The 18,872-nt window shown below is 33.4% G+C and overlaps 3 protein-coding genes across 3 annotated transcripts in view; all 3 read left to right on the forward strand.

The window, feature by feature from the left end:
• LOC107750221 (stress response protein nst1) overlaps positions 1–10,888 on the forward strand; it is a 19,801-nt gene extending 8,913 nt beyond the window's left edge. The window contains exons 9-15 of the mRNA XM_016565504.1: positions 552–649; positions 833–904; positions 2,034–2,714; positions 5,570–5,709; positions 6,353–6,957; positions 8,005–9,919; positions 10,880–10,888. Coding sequence (XP_016420990.1) covers positions 552–649; positions 833–904; positions 2,034–2,714; positions 5,570–5,709; positions 6,353–6,957; positions 8,005–9,919; positions 10,880–10,888 — 3,520 coding nt within the window. The remainder of the gene's footprint in view (positions 1–551; positions 650–832; positions 905–2,033; positions 2,715–5,569; positions 5,710–6,352; positions 6,958–8,004; positions 9,920–10,879) is intronic.
• An 810-nt stretch (positions 10,889–11,698) lies between these two features.
• Positions 11,699–16,809, forward strand: LOC107750223 (zinc finger protein 184). Its single transcript, XM_016565505.1, has 5 exons — positions 11,699–12,136; positions 13,113–13,213; positions 13,297–13,366; positions 13,513–13,596; positions 16,424–16,809. The coding sequence occupies exons 1-5, from the start codon at positions 11,902–11,904 to the stop codon at positions 16,807–16,809; spliced, it is 876 nt and encodes a 291-aa protein (XP_016420991.1). The 5' UTR covers positions 11,699–11,901.
• A 1,083-nt stretch (positions 16,810–17,892) lies between these two features.
• The window catches only part of LOC107750211 (zinc finger protein with KRAB and SCAN domains 3), a 2,355-nt gene continuing 1,375 nt past the window's right edge, over positions 17,893–18,872 (forward strand). Inside the window, exon 1 of the mRNA XM_016565491.1 lies at positions 17,893–18,338. Coding sequence (XP_016420977.1) covers positions 18,026–18,338 — 313 coding nt within the window. The 5' untranslated portion in view covers positions 17,893–18,025. The remainder of the gene's footprint in view (positions 18,339–18,872) is intronic.

Below are 18,872 nucleotides of genomic sequence, written 5' to 3' on the forward strand. Positions count from 1 at the left end.
ATTAGTATTTTTCTTTTGCTTTATTTTATTTTCTATTTTAATTTATTGTATTTTGCTTCGCATTATTTTACTTCTTCATTTTACTTTTCTTTTTACTTTAATTTAATTTAAACTTGATTTTATTACTGTATTTTACTTAATTTATTTTATTTTATTTTAATTTAGTTTTAATTTTATTATTTTAATTTTTTATTTATTTTCATTTTATTATTTTCATTTTATTTAAATTTTTTTTTTTATTTAACTTTGTTTTATTAACCATAACACAAGTGCAACATCGCTACTGTAAAGTTTGTGAAATTAGGATTAGTACATCCCCAATAAAGTGAGTTGAGAAAAGTAAGCCAAAGGTTAAATAATAATGAATTTTTGAAGATAATTTAGCTAGATACTAATGCTTTTATTTTATTTTATTTTACTTTTTTATTTTGTTTTATTTTGTTTTACTTTAACCCAAGTGTAATATCACTACTTTTATTTTATTATATTTTATTGTATTTTATTTTATTTTATTTTTATTATTTTATTTTTTTGTCTGTGTTGTGTTTCAGGAGGAAGGGCTCCCTCAAAGGAAGGAAGTGGAAATCCATCTTTAATTTAGGCGGGAGACTCCAAGATCCGCGCAAGAAGAACAAATACTGTCCTAAAGGTGCGAGCATCTGACTGTACATCAAACGGCTGTATTATACAGTATTCTGGAAATGCAAAATAAATGTTTGCATGACTGAAGTCAACAGATAATTAACTACAAATGCTTCCCCTCTCACATCTAATTCATAGCTTTCGTTTCTCATTACTGATTCATGTTTATCTGTATCTTCTTAATGCACAGATAAAGAGAAGACGGCTCTGAGGCCGGCGAAGAGCATGGACTCTCTGAGCTCAGGTCCTTATGCACTAGACGGTATGAAGAGCGTTTTATCATCTGCTAATGATTAAGATTAATCTGTATATATGGCTGTTTCAGTCTCATACTCATATTTCATCTGTATGAAATTACAATTACAGATTTACCGCAATCAGATATTAAATGTTGCACATTTCTTGGTGTTTAACATTCATCCTATTGATTGTGTACTTTACCTTAATTTAGAATTTGTACAATAATTTAAAAAGCATCTATAAGCATGCATATATGTTCAAAAATAAATGCCATAAATGCCTTTTTTTTATTAATCACAAAACATCTTTAAATAATCTAAATCATTCTGTTTTTTTCTGTCCATATATGTAACTCATTAACCTAATCAGAGGTTTTAGATTTTTATTTTGAAACTATGTTAGATTCATTACATGCACATCATTTTCTATTTAAGGAATTTTCTAATTATTCTCATCAAGATAATAAACATTATCTTTTATTCTGAAAAGATAGTTACTTGCTTAAAGTGTTCAGTGATTGCAATATTACACTTTTTTACTCTTTTCTTACCAAAAGTCATCAGAAGATTAATTATCACTACTTCTGCATGAGCACAAAAATATTCTATGCAAGAATTTTTCAAATCAGTTTCTGCAAAAAGATTTTTGAAAGGCATTCACTTTTTTTTTTTTCATCAAGGATGCATTAAATTCAATTAATTAAGCATTTATATTATTACAAAAGATTTCTATCTCAAATAAATGCTGTTCTTCTGAACTTTCTATTCATCTGTGAATCCTGAAAAATAAAATGCATCACAGTTTCCACAAATATATTGTGCAGCGCAACTGTTTTCAACATTGATAATAATCAGAATTGTTTCTCGAGCAGCAAATCAGCATATTAGAATGATTTCTGAAGATCATGTGACACTGAAGACTGGAGTAATGATGCTGAAAATACAGCTTTGATCACAGAAATAAATTACAGTTTAACAGATATTCACATAGAAAACAGCTGTTTTCATTTATAATAATATTTAACATTTTTTACAGTATTTTCGATCAAATAAATGCAGCCCTGGTGAGCAGAAGAGACTCTTTGAAAAACATTACCAAAAGCTTTTGAACGGACAGAATCTTACGTGTCAGTATTATTGTTTGTCTCTCAGATTCCAAACATCATCCTCCTCTGGTTCTGTCCACGGCGTCAGGCAGCTCAGAGGGCGTGGCTTCTGCCGGCGGGGGCGTGTCCAGTGGATACGCGGTGACCTACAGGCGAACGGGCGGAGCTCAGGTCAGCATGGTGAGTGGAGGGACTCCAGGAACTTATAACCGTCTGGAGTCTGGGGGCGGAGCCGAGGGCGTGTTGCAGGGCGTGGCCAGATCGCCCGGAATGACCAGCAAAGCAGACCGGCGCGCCGGGATACACATATCAGGGCCATTTTCTGTAACCGTCCCGCTTCATATAACGTCTGGACTGGCTCTGGGTGTCCTGCACGGTGGCTGGAACGAGAAGGAACAAACTCTGCAAGGAGACGAAGCAGAAGATGAGGACTTTAAGAGCACAGAAATAGAGACGGAGTCCACAGATGGGAATCCACAGAGCAAAAATGATGATGTTCAAGAGAGGGAAAGAGAAACTAATAGTTATGTGAAAAGTCAGGTGGATTGTGGGAAGGATATGGCAGAGATTACAAAAAAGGAGAATGACATGCCAGAAAAAGGAGATGCATCGAATGCCAAAGAAGCAGAGAAAGAAAATCTGAGTCAGAATCAAGAGTCTATGAAGGAAAATGTAGAAGATACACAACCACAAAACAAAGAGGAAACCACAGAAGAGGATTACATGGGTAAGAGAGAAATATTGAGATTATTATTCACTCACATGTAAATGTGAGCAGTCCGATGATCACAAACTTACAAGTTCAGAATGAGTTGTTTTTGCAATTTTGTTTAAAAAAATAAATTTTTTTTGCAATGTTTTCAAGGCATTTAGGGCAAGACACTGCAAGGAAAATAGGGTAAAATAGGGTTTTTTAGTGCTGTCAAACGATTAATCGCATCCAAAATAAAAGTTTTTGTTTACATAATATATGAGTGTGTACTGTGTATATTTATTATGTATATATAAATACAAACACATGCATGTATTTAATATTTATATATTTATTATAATATAAAATATAATAATATAAATATATAAATGTACATACATGTAAATGCTTTCAAAATATATACTGAATGTGTGTGTATTTATATATACATAATAAACAAACACAGTACACATTCATATATTTTGTAAACAAAAACTTTTATTTTGGATTCCATTAATCGCGATTAATCGTTTGACAGCACTATTTTTTTGCATTCGTTTTTTTGAAATGTTATGTTTAAATATGCAAATGGAGCATTGTCTAATTAAATATGCACTAATTTGCATACATTTCCACAACAGAAATCTGAACATTGGTTCAAAGTTCTTGTTTGATTTTGTTGACATATTAAAGGTTTTCACAGAGGGGTTTTTGGGTTTCTCTTTCTATCGCTCCATAAATCAGAGAATACTGTCAACAGACAGAAAACAAACACATTTTCACCATGTCTTAGGCGTAAAATGTTGTATAAATCAATGTGAATGAAATATGAACAAACCCCTCTATAAAACCCTTAAGAATATAGAGAGGAATAAAACTAAGTTTTGGTGTTTGTAAGTGCTTCTGAAGTGGAGAAAAAAACTCACTGCCTTTAAAATTTCGCATTTTTACCATGTTTTCAGGAATAAAATGTATGTGTAAATATCAGTGTGAATGATATATGAACAAACCCCTCAGTAAAAACCTTCAGAATATAGAGAGGAATAAAACCCTAAGTTTTGGTGTTTGCAAGTGCTGCTGAAGTGGAGAAAAAAAACTCACAGCCTTTAAAGATATGCATTTTCACCATGTTTTAGGAATAAAATGTTGTATAAACCAGTGTGAATGATATATGAACAAACCCCTCAGTAAAAACCTTCAGAATATAGAGAGGAATAAAACTCTAAGTTTTGGTGTTTGTAAGTGCTGCTGAAGTGGAGAAAAAACTTTTAAAGGTACGGGTTGTAATTAAAATCTACAGACGCAAATAGATAAAGCGTGATAAAATAAACACCTATAAGTGTATTTTGGATTTGTTTTCCCCAAAAGTCTTAAAAATCACTTGAAAATTGACCAGTGCATGAAAAAAAAGTTTTTGCCTGTAGTGTTTAATTTATTGCACTTTATCTATTTGCATCTGTAGATTTTAATTACATTTCATATCTTTGAAAGTTTCTTTCTCCACTTCAGCAGCACTTTCATACACCAATACTTAAGAATTTTATTCCTCTCTATATTCTGAAGGTTTTTACTGAGGGGTTTGTTCATATATCATTTACATTGATTTATATTTTTAACATCTTATTCCTAAAAAACATTTAGGATTTTACCTTCTAGGATCTGTTGACAGTATTTTCAGATTTTTGGAGTGATAAAAAGACTAATCCAAAATCCCTTCTGTAAAAACCTTTAATATATTGCCAAAACCAAACAAGAACTAATGTTCAGATTTCTGTTATGCAAATGTATGCATATTAGTAACATACAAAAGTATGTTCGCAATTTTTTATGTAATCAATCAACTGGGGAAGTATGGTGAGATATATTAGTTATTTCTTACCCTATTCACCTGGGATATTTTGGATGTTTTTTTTTCACTAGTCTGAAATAACACATAAAAAGTCAAAAGCCCAAAATACAAAACCTGATCAGTGCATGAAAAAACAATGTTTTTGCCTGTAGCATCTTGCCATAAATCTTAAAATAATATGTAGTACATTTTGATTGCTCATTACATGAGCTGTGTGAGAAAAGTGTGTGTTTATGCAGTAATGAATTAAATCACTAATTTAATTGAATTATTTTACACAATATTATAAAATTATAACCTAATACAAAATAAAATAAGTTTTATTCAGTATTAAATAATACAGTAGTGTGTGTACACACATACACACACACACACACACACACATATACTGTATATATATATATTTTTTGTTATTATTATTTTTTTATTAAGTAAATTAAGTTATTAAAAGTAGTTCTGCCTTTGTAACTATCTACATAGTATTGTTCATTACCTAAGAGGGGTTTGTTCATATATCATTTACATTGATTTATATTTTTAACATCTTATTCCTAAAAAACATTTAGGATTTTACCTTCTAGGATCTGTTGACAGTATTTTCAGATTTTTGGAGTGATAAAAAGACTAATCCAAAATCCCTTCTGTAAAAACCTTTAATATATTGCCAAAACCAAACAAGAACTAATGTTCAGATTTCTGTTATGCAAATGTATGCATATTAGTAACATACAAAAGTATGTTCGCAATTTTTTATGTAATCAATCAACTGGGGAAGTATGGTGAGATATATTAGTTATTTCTTACCCTATTCACCTGGGATATTTTGGATGTTTTTTTTTCACTAGTCTGAAATAACACATAAAAAGTCAAAAGCCCAAAATACAAAACCTGATCAGTGCATGAAAAAACAATGTTTTTGCCTGTAGCATCTTGCCATAAATCTTAAAATAATATGTAGTACATTTTGATTGCTCATTACATGAGCTGTGTGAGAAAAGTGTGTGTTTGAAAATGAAGGCAAATGTGAATGTTTTTCCCACAGACATGAGAGGAAACCTCCATCAGGAACCCGTCAGTCCACACTTCTATGAGGACATGGAGTTTCCAGACCCGGATCTGCCACTGGATTTTCAGGAAGCATTTGGGTTCCTGGATTCGATGGACAGCTGTGCTGCAAACCAGGTGTGTTTATGCATGTGTGAATAAAGAAATGAATGAGTGAGAAATAGCAGTCTCACGACTACTCTTCTCACAAGAGATCTGACTAATGCTTACTGCTGATTCCAACAGTACACAGTACACACAGATATTAGTTAACACATAAATTAAATTAAATTAAATTATTAAAAATAAGAAATTAAATCGAATTAAAACTTAATAAAACACATTTACATTTTAAAGTACTGTAATTAAATTAAATTAATTATTTTTAATTGTAACATTTTTTATCAATGATCTACTTAATTTTATACAAGTAACTATCTACATAGTATTGTTCATTACCTAATAAAATCTAAAATATTTTATAAAATATTATAAAATAATTAATTAAAATTAAATTTCCTTCAACTCTTCCGTGATCTTGGATGAACATTTTTACCAGAGCAATGCATTGTGGGATTGTGTGATGCTGTATTATATGATTCTATAAGAGGTTTTCATTCAGTTTCAGTGATTAATTATCTGTAATTTTTTAAAAATGAGTCTAAATGAAGTACCGTATAAAGTAGTTTAATACTGTTGACTTGTTTGTATATGGTGAGCACGCTTATAATGCCTTAAGATGTCTGTAATTGACGTCTGTCTTGCGTTCTGTCTTCTCCAGGTTGAGTTCTCAGTCGAGGCGCCTTGTTTTGAGGAGGAATATGAGGATGAGGAGGATGAAAACAAGGACAGTCTGTCGCAAAACTGCACTAATGAGCATCAAACACAGTCCTTCACACACAGGCCTCTTCCTGGAAAATCACACAGCCTGCCGTATAAGTGCCGCCCCTTCCTGCCGACCCCATCATTATCCTCAGATGACGAGTACAGCCCTGCTGATGATGATGAGTCTGATAAAGGTTCTGAATATGAGGACATGTTTTGTCAGAGTCTACCAGCCTGTCGGGGTTTCCAGGGACTGTCTTGGTTGAGTCCACACACCACCGCTGGCTCGTCTACTAGCAACGATGTAGATCTTCACACTAGTAACCAATCAAACGCACTTCCTCCAGAGAACAATAATGATGCGCAATCCATCGACCAATCAGAAGACGCGATTCCTGCAGCTTCTGCATCGACAGACAGACGTGAACCCGCTTTTGAGCCATCGCTTTGTGAAGAACATCTCAGTTCAGCTGTATTAAAGACAGATGAAGTGCGTATGGATGAAAAGAAGAACGACGAGAGAGATTCAAAGGATGTGGAGAATGATAAACACACACTGATGTAAGTACCTGAGTTCTTCTAGAATGAAAGTTAATTTCTTTCATTTATTCACATATGACTTTATTTCCTGTGAAAACATTAAAGGAGAATAAAACTATTCTTATAGAGGTTGTCAAGGTCTAATAATGACAGGAAACACCATAAAATAATTCATACAATTTATGTGCTATATTACACTTTTTTAAGTCATATGATGATTTGTGTCCGAAACAAACAGAAAATTTTATTTAATTTACATTTTTACTTAAAATATTATCATTAAATTGTTAAATTAAATATTTCTGACATTTGAATAACTACTAGTTATGTATAAATGTACTGAATAAATGTAGCATAAAAAGTACATAGCACACAAATATTAAATTAATAGTAGTAATAATAAATGTAAATAATTTAATAATTTGTTTTTTTCACTTACATTTTTGATTAAAACTTAATTAAAGTTAATTAAATTAAATTACATATTTTTTTGTTAAACTTAGTTTTAGTAACTTAGTTTGATTATTGCATTATAAATATATATATATTAATAATTAGTAACTTCATAATTTTTAATGTAGTCTAATTCAATAGTTTAATTTACATTTTTAATAAAAATATATATTAAATAATTAAATAAAATTACTTAAATTAATTTATTAATTAAATATAATAATAATAATAATAATAATAAGTAAATATATATTATAATTAATTAGATATATACACATATTTATCACTTAAAAAATAAACAGCACACACAAATATTGGGTAATTTATGATTAATTTAATTATTAACAATTCATTATTTTCTAAATTTTTGAATCATTTAATTAACAGACTGAAAATCTTCCCAGTATTCATAAGGACTACTTTTATCATTCATTTACAGTTGTTTTTGGAGCTCGACGGCCCCTGGTCACTGTATGCTTTCTTTTTTATGGAAAACATAAACCTGAACACTCTAATAATCTCCTCTACTTGTGCTTCAAGGCAGAAATAATATTGGGTTGTAACAACACAAACGGTGTAGCATATGTGTAATATTTGACTTTTGTATGTGTACAGAGGAGAAGATGATCTAGAGAGTGAAGCCAGTGAAGAAGACACTTATTTTGGACCGGACTCGATTCCTTCTTCACCAGAACCCGACCAAACTGAGACCGACAGCACCAGCGTTCCTGAGCCCATCCCAGCACTGTCTCCAGCTGAAGATGCTCAGCAGGTGCTGGCTGCTGACAGTTGCCATGGTAACAGTGAGGTAACCATCACCGATGAGCCCACGGATGCAGACCGCGTCTCGCTGACTCCTCAAGACCAACCGCCAGAGGAACAAACACTGATTATAAACCAAACAAAGACCGAAGAGGGTCAAGCGGTGGAGGCTGAGAAGAGAGAGGAAACGGAAGTTATAGTGGAGATGGAAAAATGCAGGGAAAATGAAGGAGAAGAGTGTGAGAACAACAACAAAACAGATGCAGGAGAAGGAAAGTGTGAAGATGCTGAAGAAGATGCAAAACCTGGATCTGCGGAGGAATGTAGTGATGGGAACGGAGAACAAAAACAAGTGGACACACCTGAAAGAAAAGAGGATTTCAAGGAAAATAGTGGAGATTGTGAGGAAAATGCAAATGATGGACCTGAAGAAGGAGAGCAAGACAAAAACAAAGCTGAAAAACAAGAAGATTTAGAGGAGAATAGTGGAGATTGTGAGGAAAATGCAAAAGATGGATCTAAAGAAGAAGCCAAAAGACAAGATTTAGAGAAAAACAGTGGAGAATGTGAAGAAGGAGATGAAGGACACGCAAAAGAAGGAGAACAAGAAGCTAAAAGACAAGAAGTTTTAACGGAGAATAATGGAGAATCTGAGAAGGTAGATGAGGAACATACAAAAGAAGGAGAACAAGACAAAAACGAAGCTGAAAGACAAGAAGATTTAGAGGAAAATAGTGAAGAAAATGCAAATGATGGACCTGAAAAAGAAGCTAAAAGACAAGATTTAGAGAAAAACAGTGGAGAATGTGAAGAAGGAGATGAAGGACACGCAAAAGAAGGAGAACAAGAAGCTAAAAGACAAGAAGATTTAGAGGAAAATAGTGAAGAATCCGAGAAGGTAGATGAGGAACTTACAAAAGAAGGAGAACAAGACAAAAACGAAGCTGAAAAACAAGAAGATTTAGAGGAAAATAGTGAAGAATGTGAGGAAAATGCAAAAGCTGGATCTAAAGAAGAAGCCAAAAGACAAGATTTAGAGAAAAACAGTGGAGAATGTCAAGGAGATGAAGGACACGCAAAAGAAAGAGAACAAGAAGCTAAAAGACAAGAAGTTTTAACGGAGAATAATGGAGAATCTGAGAAGGTAGATGAGGAACATACAAAAGAAGGAGAACAAGACAAAAACGAAGCTGAAAGACAAGAAGATTTAGAGGAAAATAGTGAAGAAAATGCAAATGATGGACCTGAAAAAGAAGCTAAAAGACAAGATTTAGAGAAAAACAGTGGAGAATCTGAGAAGGTAGATGAGGAACATACAAAAGACCGAAACGAAGCTGAAAGACAAGAAGGTTTAGAGGAAAGCCGTGAAGGAAACTCTGAGGAGGACGTGAACGTAAAAACAGAAAGTTCTGTTGAGGGAGATCTTTCTCCTGAAGGTGGAGATGATCCGGAGAAGTCCACACTCGTGCAGCGACCACACGAGATGCAACACGAACAAACAGAAAGCAAAGAGGAGACGTCCGATCCGATCTCAGCGGCGCCTCGCAAACGCAAACCCGCGAATCCCACCAAAGCGGTTCCTGCCGTCCCTCCCAAACCTCAGAACTCCAAACTCACGGCGTTCACGCTCAGAAAACAGCTTCAGCACAGACAACACGACGATAAAGAGGCGCAGGCAACCGACCAAGAACATGGAGCGGAAACTAAAACGCCACCGAGAGAAAGCGCGGGGAGCTGTAAAACACAGCCGAGAGGAAAAATTGAAATCGCATCATATGACCCCTTTAATAAATAAAATAATTTAATAAAAAAATTAAAAAATGGTTGGTTACAAACCATCCACTCTATAAATATTGATTAACTAGTTGTTCATTTTCAGACTTGTTTAATGTTTTGATCATTGTGTTGCATTATATATCCTAATGCACTCAAAACTCAGGAACAAATGCATAAGAAACCGAACACAGCCGCTTAATTAAGACAATCTGTGTATATGATGGTTTATGGGTTTTTTATCTCTGTATACATCCAATGCATTTTATTTCAATAAAATAGAATTTTAATTATCTTTTGTGCGTATATGATGTATGTTTTTAATGCTTTCACTAGCAGACGGAGCCATTTCTAATTTGTTTTTTATTAAAGCCGTACAAAAACTCTGTTATGCTGCTTGATACTGCAAACTGGTATTTGTTATATTATTTAATATATACACTGGTTTGTAGCACGGGTAGTTTTACCATTTACTGCACTTTGCTATATTTAGTCTTTTCTATTTTTGTGTCCGTGGCTAATGAATTGATGGATATCTGGCAAGAGGTTTGTCTCTAATTGAATTTTATTATCAAAGGCTTCTAGCAAGACTTTCTCTTTTCTGTATTGGATTGTCATTATGTGTCATTTCCCCATTTAATCCCATCGGTCACAATAGTGACCATAAAGAAGTAAAGCTCTAAAAATGTTACTGACTGGCGTTTTAGTGCTTTTTTTTTTTGCAAATATGGAAAAAATTAAGGGTCTCAATTAAATATGTGCAGCGTCACATGGTTAGTGCAAATTGTCACATGACCAGAGCAGTTTACTTCCTGTTTGAACCATGATTTGATGACGGCTGCATCAAAGCTCCAAAAACAAAAGGTTAATAAAGTAACAAAAATATTGCAAAGATTTTTGGTACACATTATCTTTAAGGTGTCTAGTATTAATGTACGTGTTTCCAATTGTTCAGTTTTGTTGAGTGTGGTCATAGAATGAGTAAACATTACGGTGGCAACAATAGTGACCGCTGGGATAATAACTATTATTATTTTATTTTTTATCTTAGTATACCTATTCAGTGTTGTATAAGGGTTTTTATGTATAATAGTATAGCCTGACCATAGAATGTGATAAGACAGTTTAAAATGTGTTAATAACTGGGCTGAGATATATACACATCCATAAACCACACTCTTTTCCATAAAAAAAAAAATAATAATAATTTGATTATTTTCAAGGGGTTACTAACAACACATCATTTTGATATTTTCATGTCTAAGAAAAATTTGGGATTAAATGGGTTAAGTTCATTATTAGATAAATTATTATATAATTTCATATGGAATAATAAACCAAATAAAATCTAAAAGATTCTAACAATACATGCATATATATATATATATATATATATATATATACATACAGTTGTCTTGCCTATACAAGTTCTTTGTTGGCATGAATAAAGACAAAAAGCCAGTCTTGAATATCCCAAACTGTCACTGACACATATGAGCCATTTCAAAAATGCTTATCCACAAAATGCTTATTATAAATCAAAAATAAATAATTTTAAAGGTTGTCATCAACCTGTCTCTGTTTCCATGGTTACCTCTAAGAACAGATGCCTATTTGGTACCAGGAGAAAATAACTGTAAGCAACTTTTACTCTTACTAAAACATTTGAAAATGTTGTTGAGTATTAATATGTAAAATTACAACAATCCAGAGCGAAGCGCATCCGTTTTTGCGGCGCTTCTAATTTTGGATTTACGGTGCTTTACAAGAAACAGCCCAAAATCCATTGGTCCTTCAAACGGTGACGCACTTCACTAGGAAATGGTCAACTGTTTTGTGAGATTTGTGTAAACACTATTGATGCGCGCTCGGCATTCACCAAAGGAAACCACCAGATCGCTCGCGAATCGCCAAACGAGCATCATCTGCCTGCGCGAGGACCATACAAGCACTTTATTCGACACTTAAGCGACTGTAATGTCTGCATCGGTCGATATCCACGCGCAGCTGGCGTCGATCCTCGAGCGCTTCGCCAAATGCGCGCTGCTGGAGATGAGCCGCGCGGTGGAGCAGGAGATGACGCGCCGCCAGATGGAGGTCGAGACGCTGCTGGTCAAGCTTCAGTTCACCGAGAGCGAGCTGCGGTCGGCCCGACAGAACCAAGCGAACCTGCGCTCGGTGGGAATACAAGTCAACAACAGCGGCCAGAGAGGTGCGTGCAACTCCAGACACGCGAGCGTGCATTTAAAATCAACATGATGCTGTTTAACCTGTGCTTTCAATCTTTAATCCTAATATAATAGCTTCCGCTGAAACGACTTTCTTTCTCTGCTGACGTATGGAAGGCCCCGCTGCGGTTCAGCCAATAGCTAGCGACCCGCGTTCTAACCACGCCCCCTCAACCTGTCATAAGACGCCACATAAAACTAGCCTCGCAGCGATGGTGAAAAGGTGCATCTTTGGATGTTTTCCTCTCAAAATGTTGAGTAAAATGGGTTGCAAATTCAGATTCATGTTGACTTTAAATTGAAGTGCTTAGCATAAAACATAAACATTGGGATCAGATTACACAAAAATGATCATTTCATCATTTACCCTCATGTAAAATGGTTCCAAAACCATATGATTTTCCTTCTTTCATGCAACATTCAGAAGATATTTTGCATGCAATGAAAGTGAATTTGAACCACCATATAAAGTTGTCTAGCTGGCTTGTGCTCTATATTCAAAGTCTTCTGAAGTCATTTGATAGCTTAGTTATTAGTTTTTAATTAATGGAAATATTTTCTCTCTTTCTAACATGCCCTTAGGACTGTTTTTTAAAAATATACATACATGCATATGTGTGTGTGTGTGTGTGTGTGTATATATATATATACAATTTTAGTTGAATTACTGAAATAAATGAACTTTTCCATGACATTCTAATTTATTGAGATGCACCTGTATTATACACACACGCATATACACACACACACACAAAGAAAAACAATAAAAGGTAGTTTTTTAAATAGAAAGCTGGTGTTTGTTTGTTTTTTTGTAGTTTTTTTTAAATAAAAAAAAGAAGATAAATATATATAAAGTAGAATTAAAATAGAATAGAAAGTGCTAGAGTTAGAGGGTCCATGCATTGTTTCTGTTGTACTGTATTTCATGTTTTTTTCCCCACTATTTCTTTTTCTCATCAGAGGTGAACCTCAACCTTGTGAAGTTCAATGAAAATCATGACGGAGAAACACAGACAGAGACGTACACAGACGATTCTTCAGCACAGACATTCACATTGAATGTAAGCATTGCTTCGACTCTTAGATTAGATTCTTATTCAGTATGTTATATAGTATCTTGGTTTCTTGTCATTCCCAAATGCAGGAAGATGGAATCAAATCCATTCGGATCAAAGAGGAGCACATGGAGGAAGGACAGTGGGACAGCGGACCGAGTAAAAGACACGCACAGTCCTAAAATAACCAAACTTTAAAAAATTATAATAGTGCTACCAAGTATTTACTCTTTATGATTGTCAAATATAATATTCTAGTCTACATTCTCAGTCGTTTGAATGATTCCACACTGTTTTTATTCTAGTATCTCCTGCTCTTTGCCTGTTGGGTCCAGAGGTGGAAGACCAGGACAGCTTCAGCGCGGGAACAACAGGACCAGCTAGAGAGGGTGAGCGTTCACTTCATACCAGAACTAGTTTAACTAACTAGTGATTCGAATTAGGGGCCTTTTTTAGCTGCTCTACCAAGCATCAGATACACTGCACAGTATGTATACAGCATGGTTTCGGTACAGCAGGGGTTGAAACGAAACATGAAATTGCTTCTTTTTTTTTTCTTTTTTATTAAAGATGAACTATCATGCCCCTTTTTACAAGATGTGAAATAAGTCTCTGATGTCCCCAGAGTGTATGTGAAGTTTTATCTCAAAATGCCCCACAGATAAATTTTTATAGCTTGTTGAAATTGCCACTTTTAGGGAATGAGCTGAAATGCGCTGTTTTTGTGTTTGTCCCTTTAAATGCAAATGAGCTGGTGCTCCCGCCTCCCTTTTCAGAAGAGGGCGGAGCTTTAAGAGCTCATGCTCCGGCAAAACAGGACAATCTCACGCAATCTGATTGTACTGTGCAGTAAATGCGCGTTTATGAATTACACAGACGGAGAGCACGGCGCGATAAAAATAACGACATAGCTGGTCTCATGGTAACTTTGCGTGCTATCACATTATGAGCTCGACAAATTCAAGCGGTAGACTTCACATTGCTTCCATATGCAATTTTTAACTACCACATGCCTACTTACGATCATTCTGGTAGCACGTGAAGGCAGCATCAGTGAAAACAGGCAGAGACAATGGTAGCTTTAGCAACATTAGCCTTACAGAGAGACAAGAAGCTCTTTCAGAAAACAAAATATGACGCGTGATGCTTACTTTGTCTGGAGCGGACGTTCGCGCACGAAGCGTTGGTATCGATCCCTCTTTCAGAAGCAACCTTTGCACAACTCCAGCGCTGAATTATGCAGAGAGTGTCACAAATGGGCAGGACTTTCCCTAGTAGGACGTCATTATAGGGAGAAATCTGGAGCCGCTTATTTGGAGAGACTGTTTATGATTTATTGAGATTATTAAAAATGAGTGGGTGGATTTTTACCATTATAGACTGGTTGTTTTCACACACTGCGGCCACACAACTGTGTTCAAACACCTTATAAACACCTTATAAAAGTGATTTTTGCATAATAGGTCACCTTTAAACAATGGTTTATTACCAAGTATATAAAGCTCTTTCTGATTCTGAATTTGTTCAATAATTGTGGTTCTGTCTTTAACCCTCTGGCGGTCAAAAATGAATGATTTTTTTTTTATTTCAATTAAATGAATTTACTCTATTTTTTTATTTAATATTTTGTATTTTTATAGGGGTTTTATGCTACTAAATTATACTTATGGAACACTTATGATCCATTTATTACCTGTTAACCACTTTTTGAGCATAGACCTGAAAATGTAATTTCCAGCTTAAACTGTCATAAATCTTGAGTCCTTAAAAAGTCTTAAATTGAGTTGTATCAAATTTAAAGCCATAAAAAGTCTTAAACGGTACAATAAAATCTTAATTATGATTTCAAGAGGTCTTAAATTTGGGGATGGAAAGACAAGATTAAATGGCTGTGATTTCATTATATTTCTGCTGTCCCGAAAGCGCCTCCTGCTGGCAGAGAATGAATGTGCATTTTCAATGAGCCCGTCTGCTGGTTTTGTTCAGACCAATGTGAAAATCAACCCATGTTTTTACACAGCAAACACGCAGAGTTGTAAATGTGAACTGGTGGATCGACAAGAAGATAATGAATTATAAACATCTAAAAATTAAGACAGTAAGATATATATTATTTAATTAATATAATAATTGATATGTAATTGTTTAAATTACTATAATAATTGATATTTTTGACTCATCCATTTTCTTAAAAAATGGTTTAAAGTCTGAAATGTGAAGTTTATCATTTTATCAAACTTTTGTTTTTGTGAAAACCTGTATCTGAACTGTAAATCACGCTTTTTACAGTTTAATATGTTACTATAGACATTGCTTATATGGTATTAACTTTATTTGTGCAGGTGTTAAAAAGTCTTAAATTTGAGCTTAAAAATCCTGTTTGGAGCACAGACTTACATTTGGTCTCTTTTTTTAAAGAAGACATTTGGCAGATTATTGCTGAAGTGAAAAAGTTAAAAAATTGAAACTAAAAAACAGTTATAGAAGTTAAAATTAATTATTACGAAAAAACAATAATATTTTTAAATTTTATATGAAATATATATTTTCCAAAACGTTTAACTCTAAAACTGCAAGAAAATCAAAGCTATTAATCTAAACGAGTCGTGTTCCAAATTTGAGGTTGATATCGCAAAAAATTAGCTTTCAGTAAGGTTTTGTTTGGCTGCAGTACCAAACGTTTCCACTAGGTGAAATTCACTTCCCATTCATTTCAATTGCTGTCATTTTTGACTGCGAACAATATGAGTGGGACTATTTTCTTCTGGACCATTTTATCCTTTTTTTCTTTTTTTTTTCACATAGCAAGTACCGAAACATTTACTAAGTTTTGTACTATTCCGATGAAAAAAAAACAAAAAAAACGTAAAACTTTTCCATCAAAAACAACCAAACAACACCAGAAGGTTAATAAATTCAATTATAATTACAATTTTCTTAAGTTTTAAAAAACAAATCTATTTCAGTTGATTCTGTAAACTATAAGGGAGCCTTATTACTTGCACATTACTATAATATTAAAGGTTACAATTAACAACAGAGCCCAAACTATTAAATTATTAAATTCAACTGCTGTTTATTTTTAAATACAATAATCAACACTCAAAAAAAGAAAAATGTACATGGGTCAAAGACGAAAAAGGGTTTAAGCATAAAAACAATAAGTGTAATACTGCTTTAAATTGTTGCCTCTGCTCTCTGTACTTCAATCTGCAGGCAGTGATTTCATCCTGACGAGTAAAATCAAGCCCAGCGGATTGTGGAATTCACCCGTTTCTGAGGAATATCCCATCAACTCCGAAGACCAGAGTTTGGACGCGTCTCCTCTGGAATCAGGCGAGCGATACGAGAGCCGCCGGCTGGATCTGAACACACAGGTTCACGTGGAAGAAGCGTACAGACCGGCTGAGATCTCCCTGCGTGCGAATCCGTCAGCGGCGGAGAGGAGCTCACGCTGCCCTCAGTGCGGAAAGACCTTCACCACGCGCTTCTACCTGAAGATCCACCAGCGCATCCACACCGGAGAGAGACCCTACACCTGCCCGCAGTGCGAATATAGATATGCTCAAACTAACAACAGCAGTATGTCCAATAATAAATAACCAAATAGTAAATAAATAAAACAACATAGAGATGCTCAAACAGTACTGTTCAATAATAATCACATCATAAATAAAATTAATATAGAATAAAATAAAATAATATCGAGATGCTCAGACTAACAACTGTAATAATGAATAACCCGATAATAAATAAATAATTGTTATTCAATAAAATTTCATACAGAGATGCTCAAACAACAGTACTATGTTTAATAAAAAATAAATAAAAAAATGTATAAATAATTTAAATAATTTAAAAAAATTATAAAAAAAATTCAAAATAAAATTGAATATAGATATGCTCTAACTAACAGCAGTAATATGTCCAATAATAAATAGCCAAATAGTAAATAAATAAAATTTAACATAGAGATGCTCAGACAACAGTAGTGCTTAATAATAAATAATCACATCATAAATAAAATTAATATAGAATAAAATTAAATAATATAGAGATGCTCAGACTAACCAGTAATAATGAATAACCCAATAATAAATAATTTTTAATTAAATAAAATTTCATACAGAGATGCTCAAACAACAGTACTATGTTTAATAAAAAAATTAATAATAAAAAAACAATTAAAATAAAATTGAATAGTAGTATGTAAATAAATAAAACTTAAAGAGATACTCAAAAAAGAGTACTGTTCAATAATAATCACATCATAAATAAAATTAATATAGAGATGCTCAAACTAACAGCAGTAATATGTCCAAAAATAAACAAATAATAAATAAATAAAATTTAAAGAAATATATCTTAATACATGCTCAAACAACAGTTCTATGATCAATAATAAAATCTAATAATAAAACTAATTAAATATAGAGATGCTTAAAGTAACAACAGTGCTATGTGCAATACTAAATAATAAAGAAACAATCCAATAATAAATAATTTAAATAAAATTTAAGAGATGCTCAAACAACAGTACTATGTTCAATAATAAATAATCAGTTAATAAATGAAATTAATATAGAAATTCTCAAACAGTAATGTACCAATAATAAATAAATATAAATTAATAAAATAAAATTTAATATAGAGATTCTCAAACTAACAACAGTATTATGCCCAGTAATAAATTAATAATCCGATAAAACGGATAATTTCTGTTCTTGAACTTCCGCTGCCCGCGTGACTTTTATTTTGCCGGATGTTTCCCCAAAGTTCCGGTCCACCGGAAACACGCCTCACTTGCAGCGGTGGATTATGTTGTGTTTCTCTAGTAACAGAACAGCAGAGTGTTTGAGCAGCGAGATGAGGTCTGCAGCGGCGTTACAGGCGCAGATCTCCGCGATCATGGACGTGCTGGCGAAGGCGGCGGTGGCGGAGATCAGTCAGCTGCTGGAGGAAGACGCTGCTGCTCTTCATCAGGAGATCCGGAGGAGGAACGAGGAGATCCGGGGACTGAAGACGCGACTGTTGCTCACCGAGACTAAGCTCCAGAGAGCCGCTGCACACAGATGCTCCGCCGGAGTACAGCTGCAGGTCCCGGACACGACTGAGCCTGCAGTCCTGCTGGGTGAGTGTTTGGTTTATATATATATATACTTTTAATATATAATTGTATTAAATATATTTATGTCTCTGTCTCTGTGTGCGCGTGTGTGTGTATATATGTGTGTGTGTGTGTATATGCAAAATATGTACAATTTAAAAACACATGTTCACAAATATATATTAAAAAATATATATATATAATTCGCACAAATATTTGACATATTTATAGATTTTTTTTTACATGTGTATAAAAATTATTTTTTTTATTAAAGTTATTATAAGTTGATTGTATCATTTTTAATATATAATTACATAAAAAATAAATAAAAACAATACTTTTGTATCTATCGAGTCTATATACACACACACGCACATATGTATATATATTTATTTATTTATGTGTGTATTTTATTATTTTTATGTAAATTATATATTAATTATATAATCAACTTAAAAAAAATACAAATTTTGTACTCATGTAAAAAAAAAAATATATATATATATATATATGTAAAATAATTACATGAATGAATTATATATATATATATATATATTA

Source organism: Sinocyclocheilus rhinocerous, unplaced genomic scaffold (assembly GCF_001515625.1).
Source record: "Sinocyclocheilus rhinocerous isolate Xijiao unplaced genomic scaffold, SAMN03320098_v1.1 scaffold242, whole genome shotgun sequence".
Lineage (NCBI taxonomy): Eukaryota > Metazoa > Chordata > Actinopteri > Cypriniformes > Cyprinidae > Sinocyclocheilus > Sinocyclocheilus rhinocerous.

Coding starts and splice junctions, on each gene's coding strand:
- LOC107750223 (XM_016565505.1), top strand. CDS start 11,902: ATGTCTGCATCGGTCGATATCCACGCGCAGCTGGCGTCGATCCTCGAG. Junction 12,137..13,112: donor CAACAACAGCGGCCAGAGAG/GTGCGTGCAACT, acceptor TTTTCTCATCAG/AGGTGAACCTCAACCTTGTG. Junction 13,214..13,296: donor CACAGACATTCACATTGAAT/GTAAGCATTGCT, acceptor TCCCAAATGCAG/GAAGATGGAATCAAATCCAT.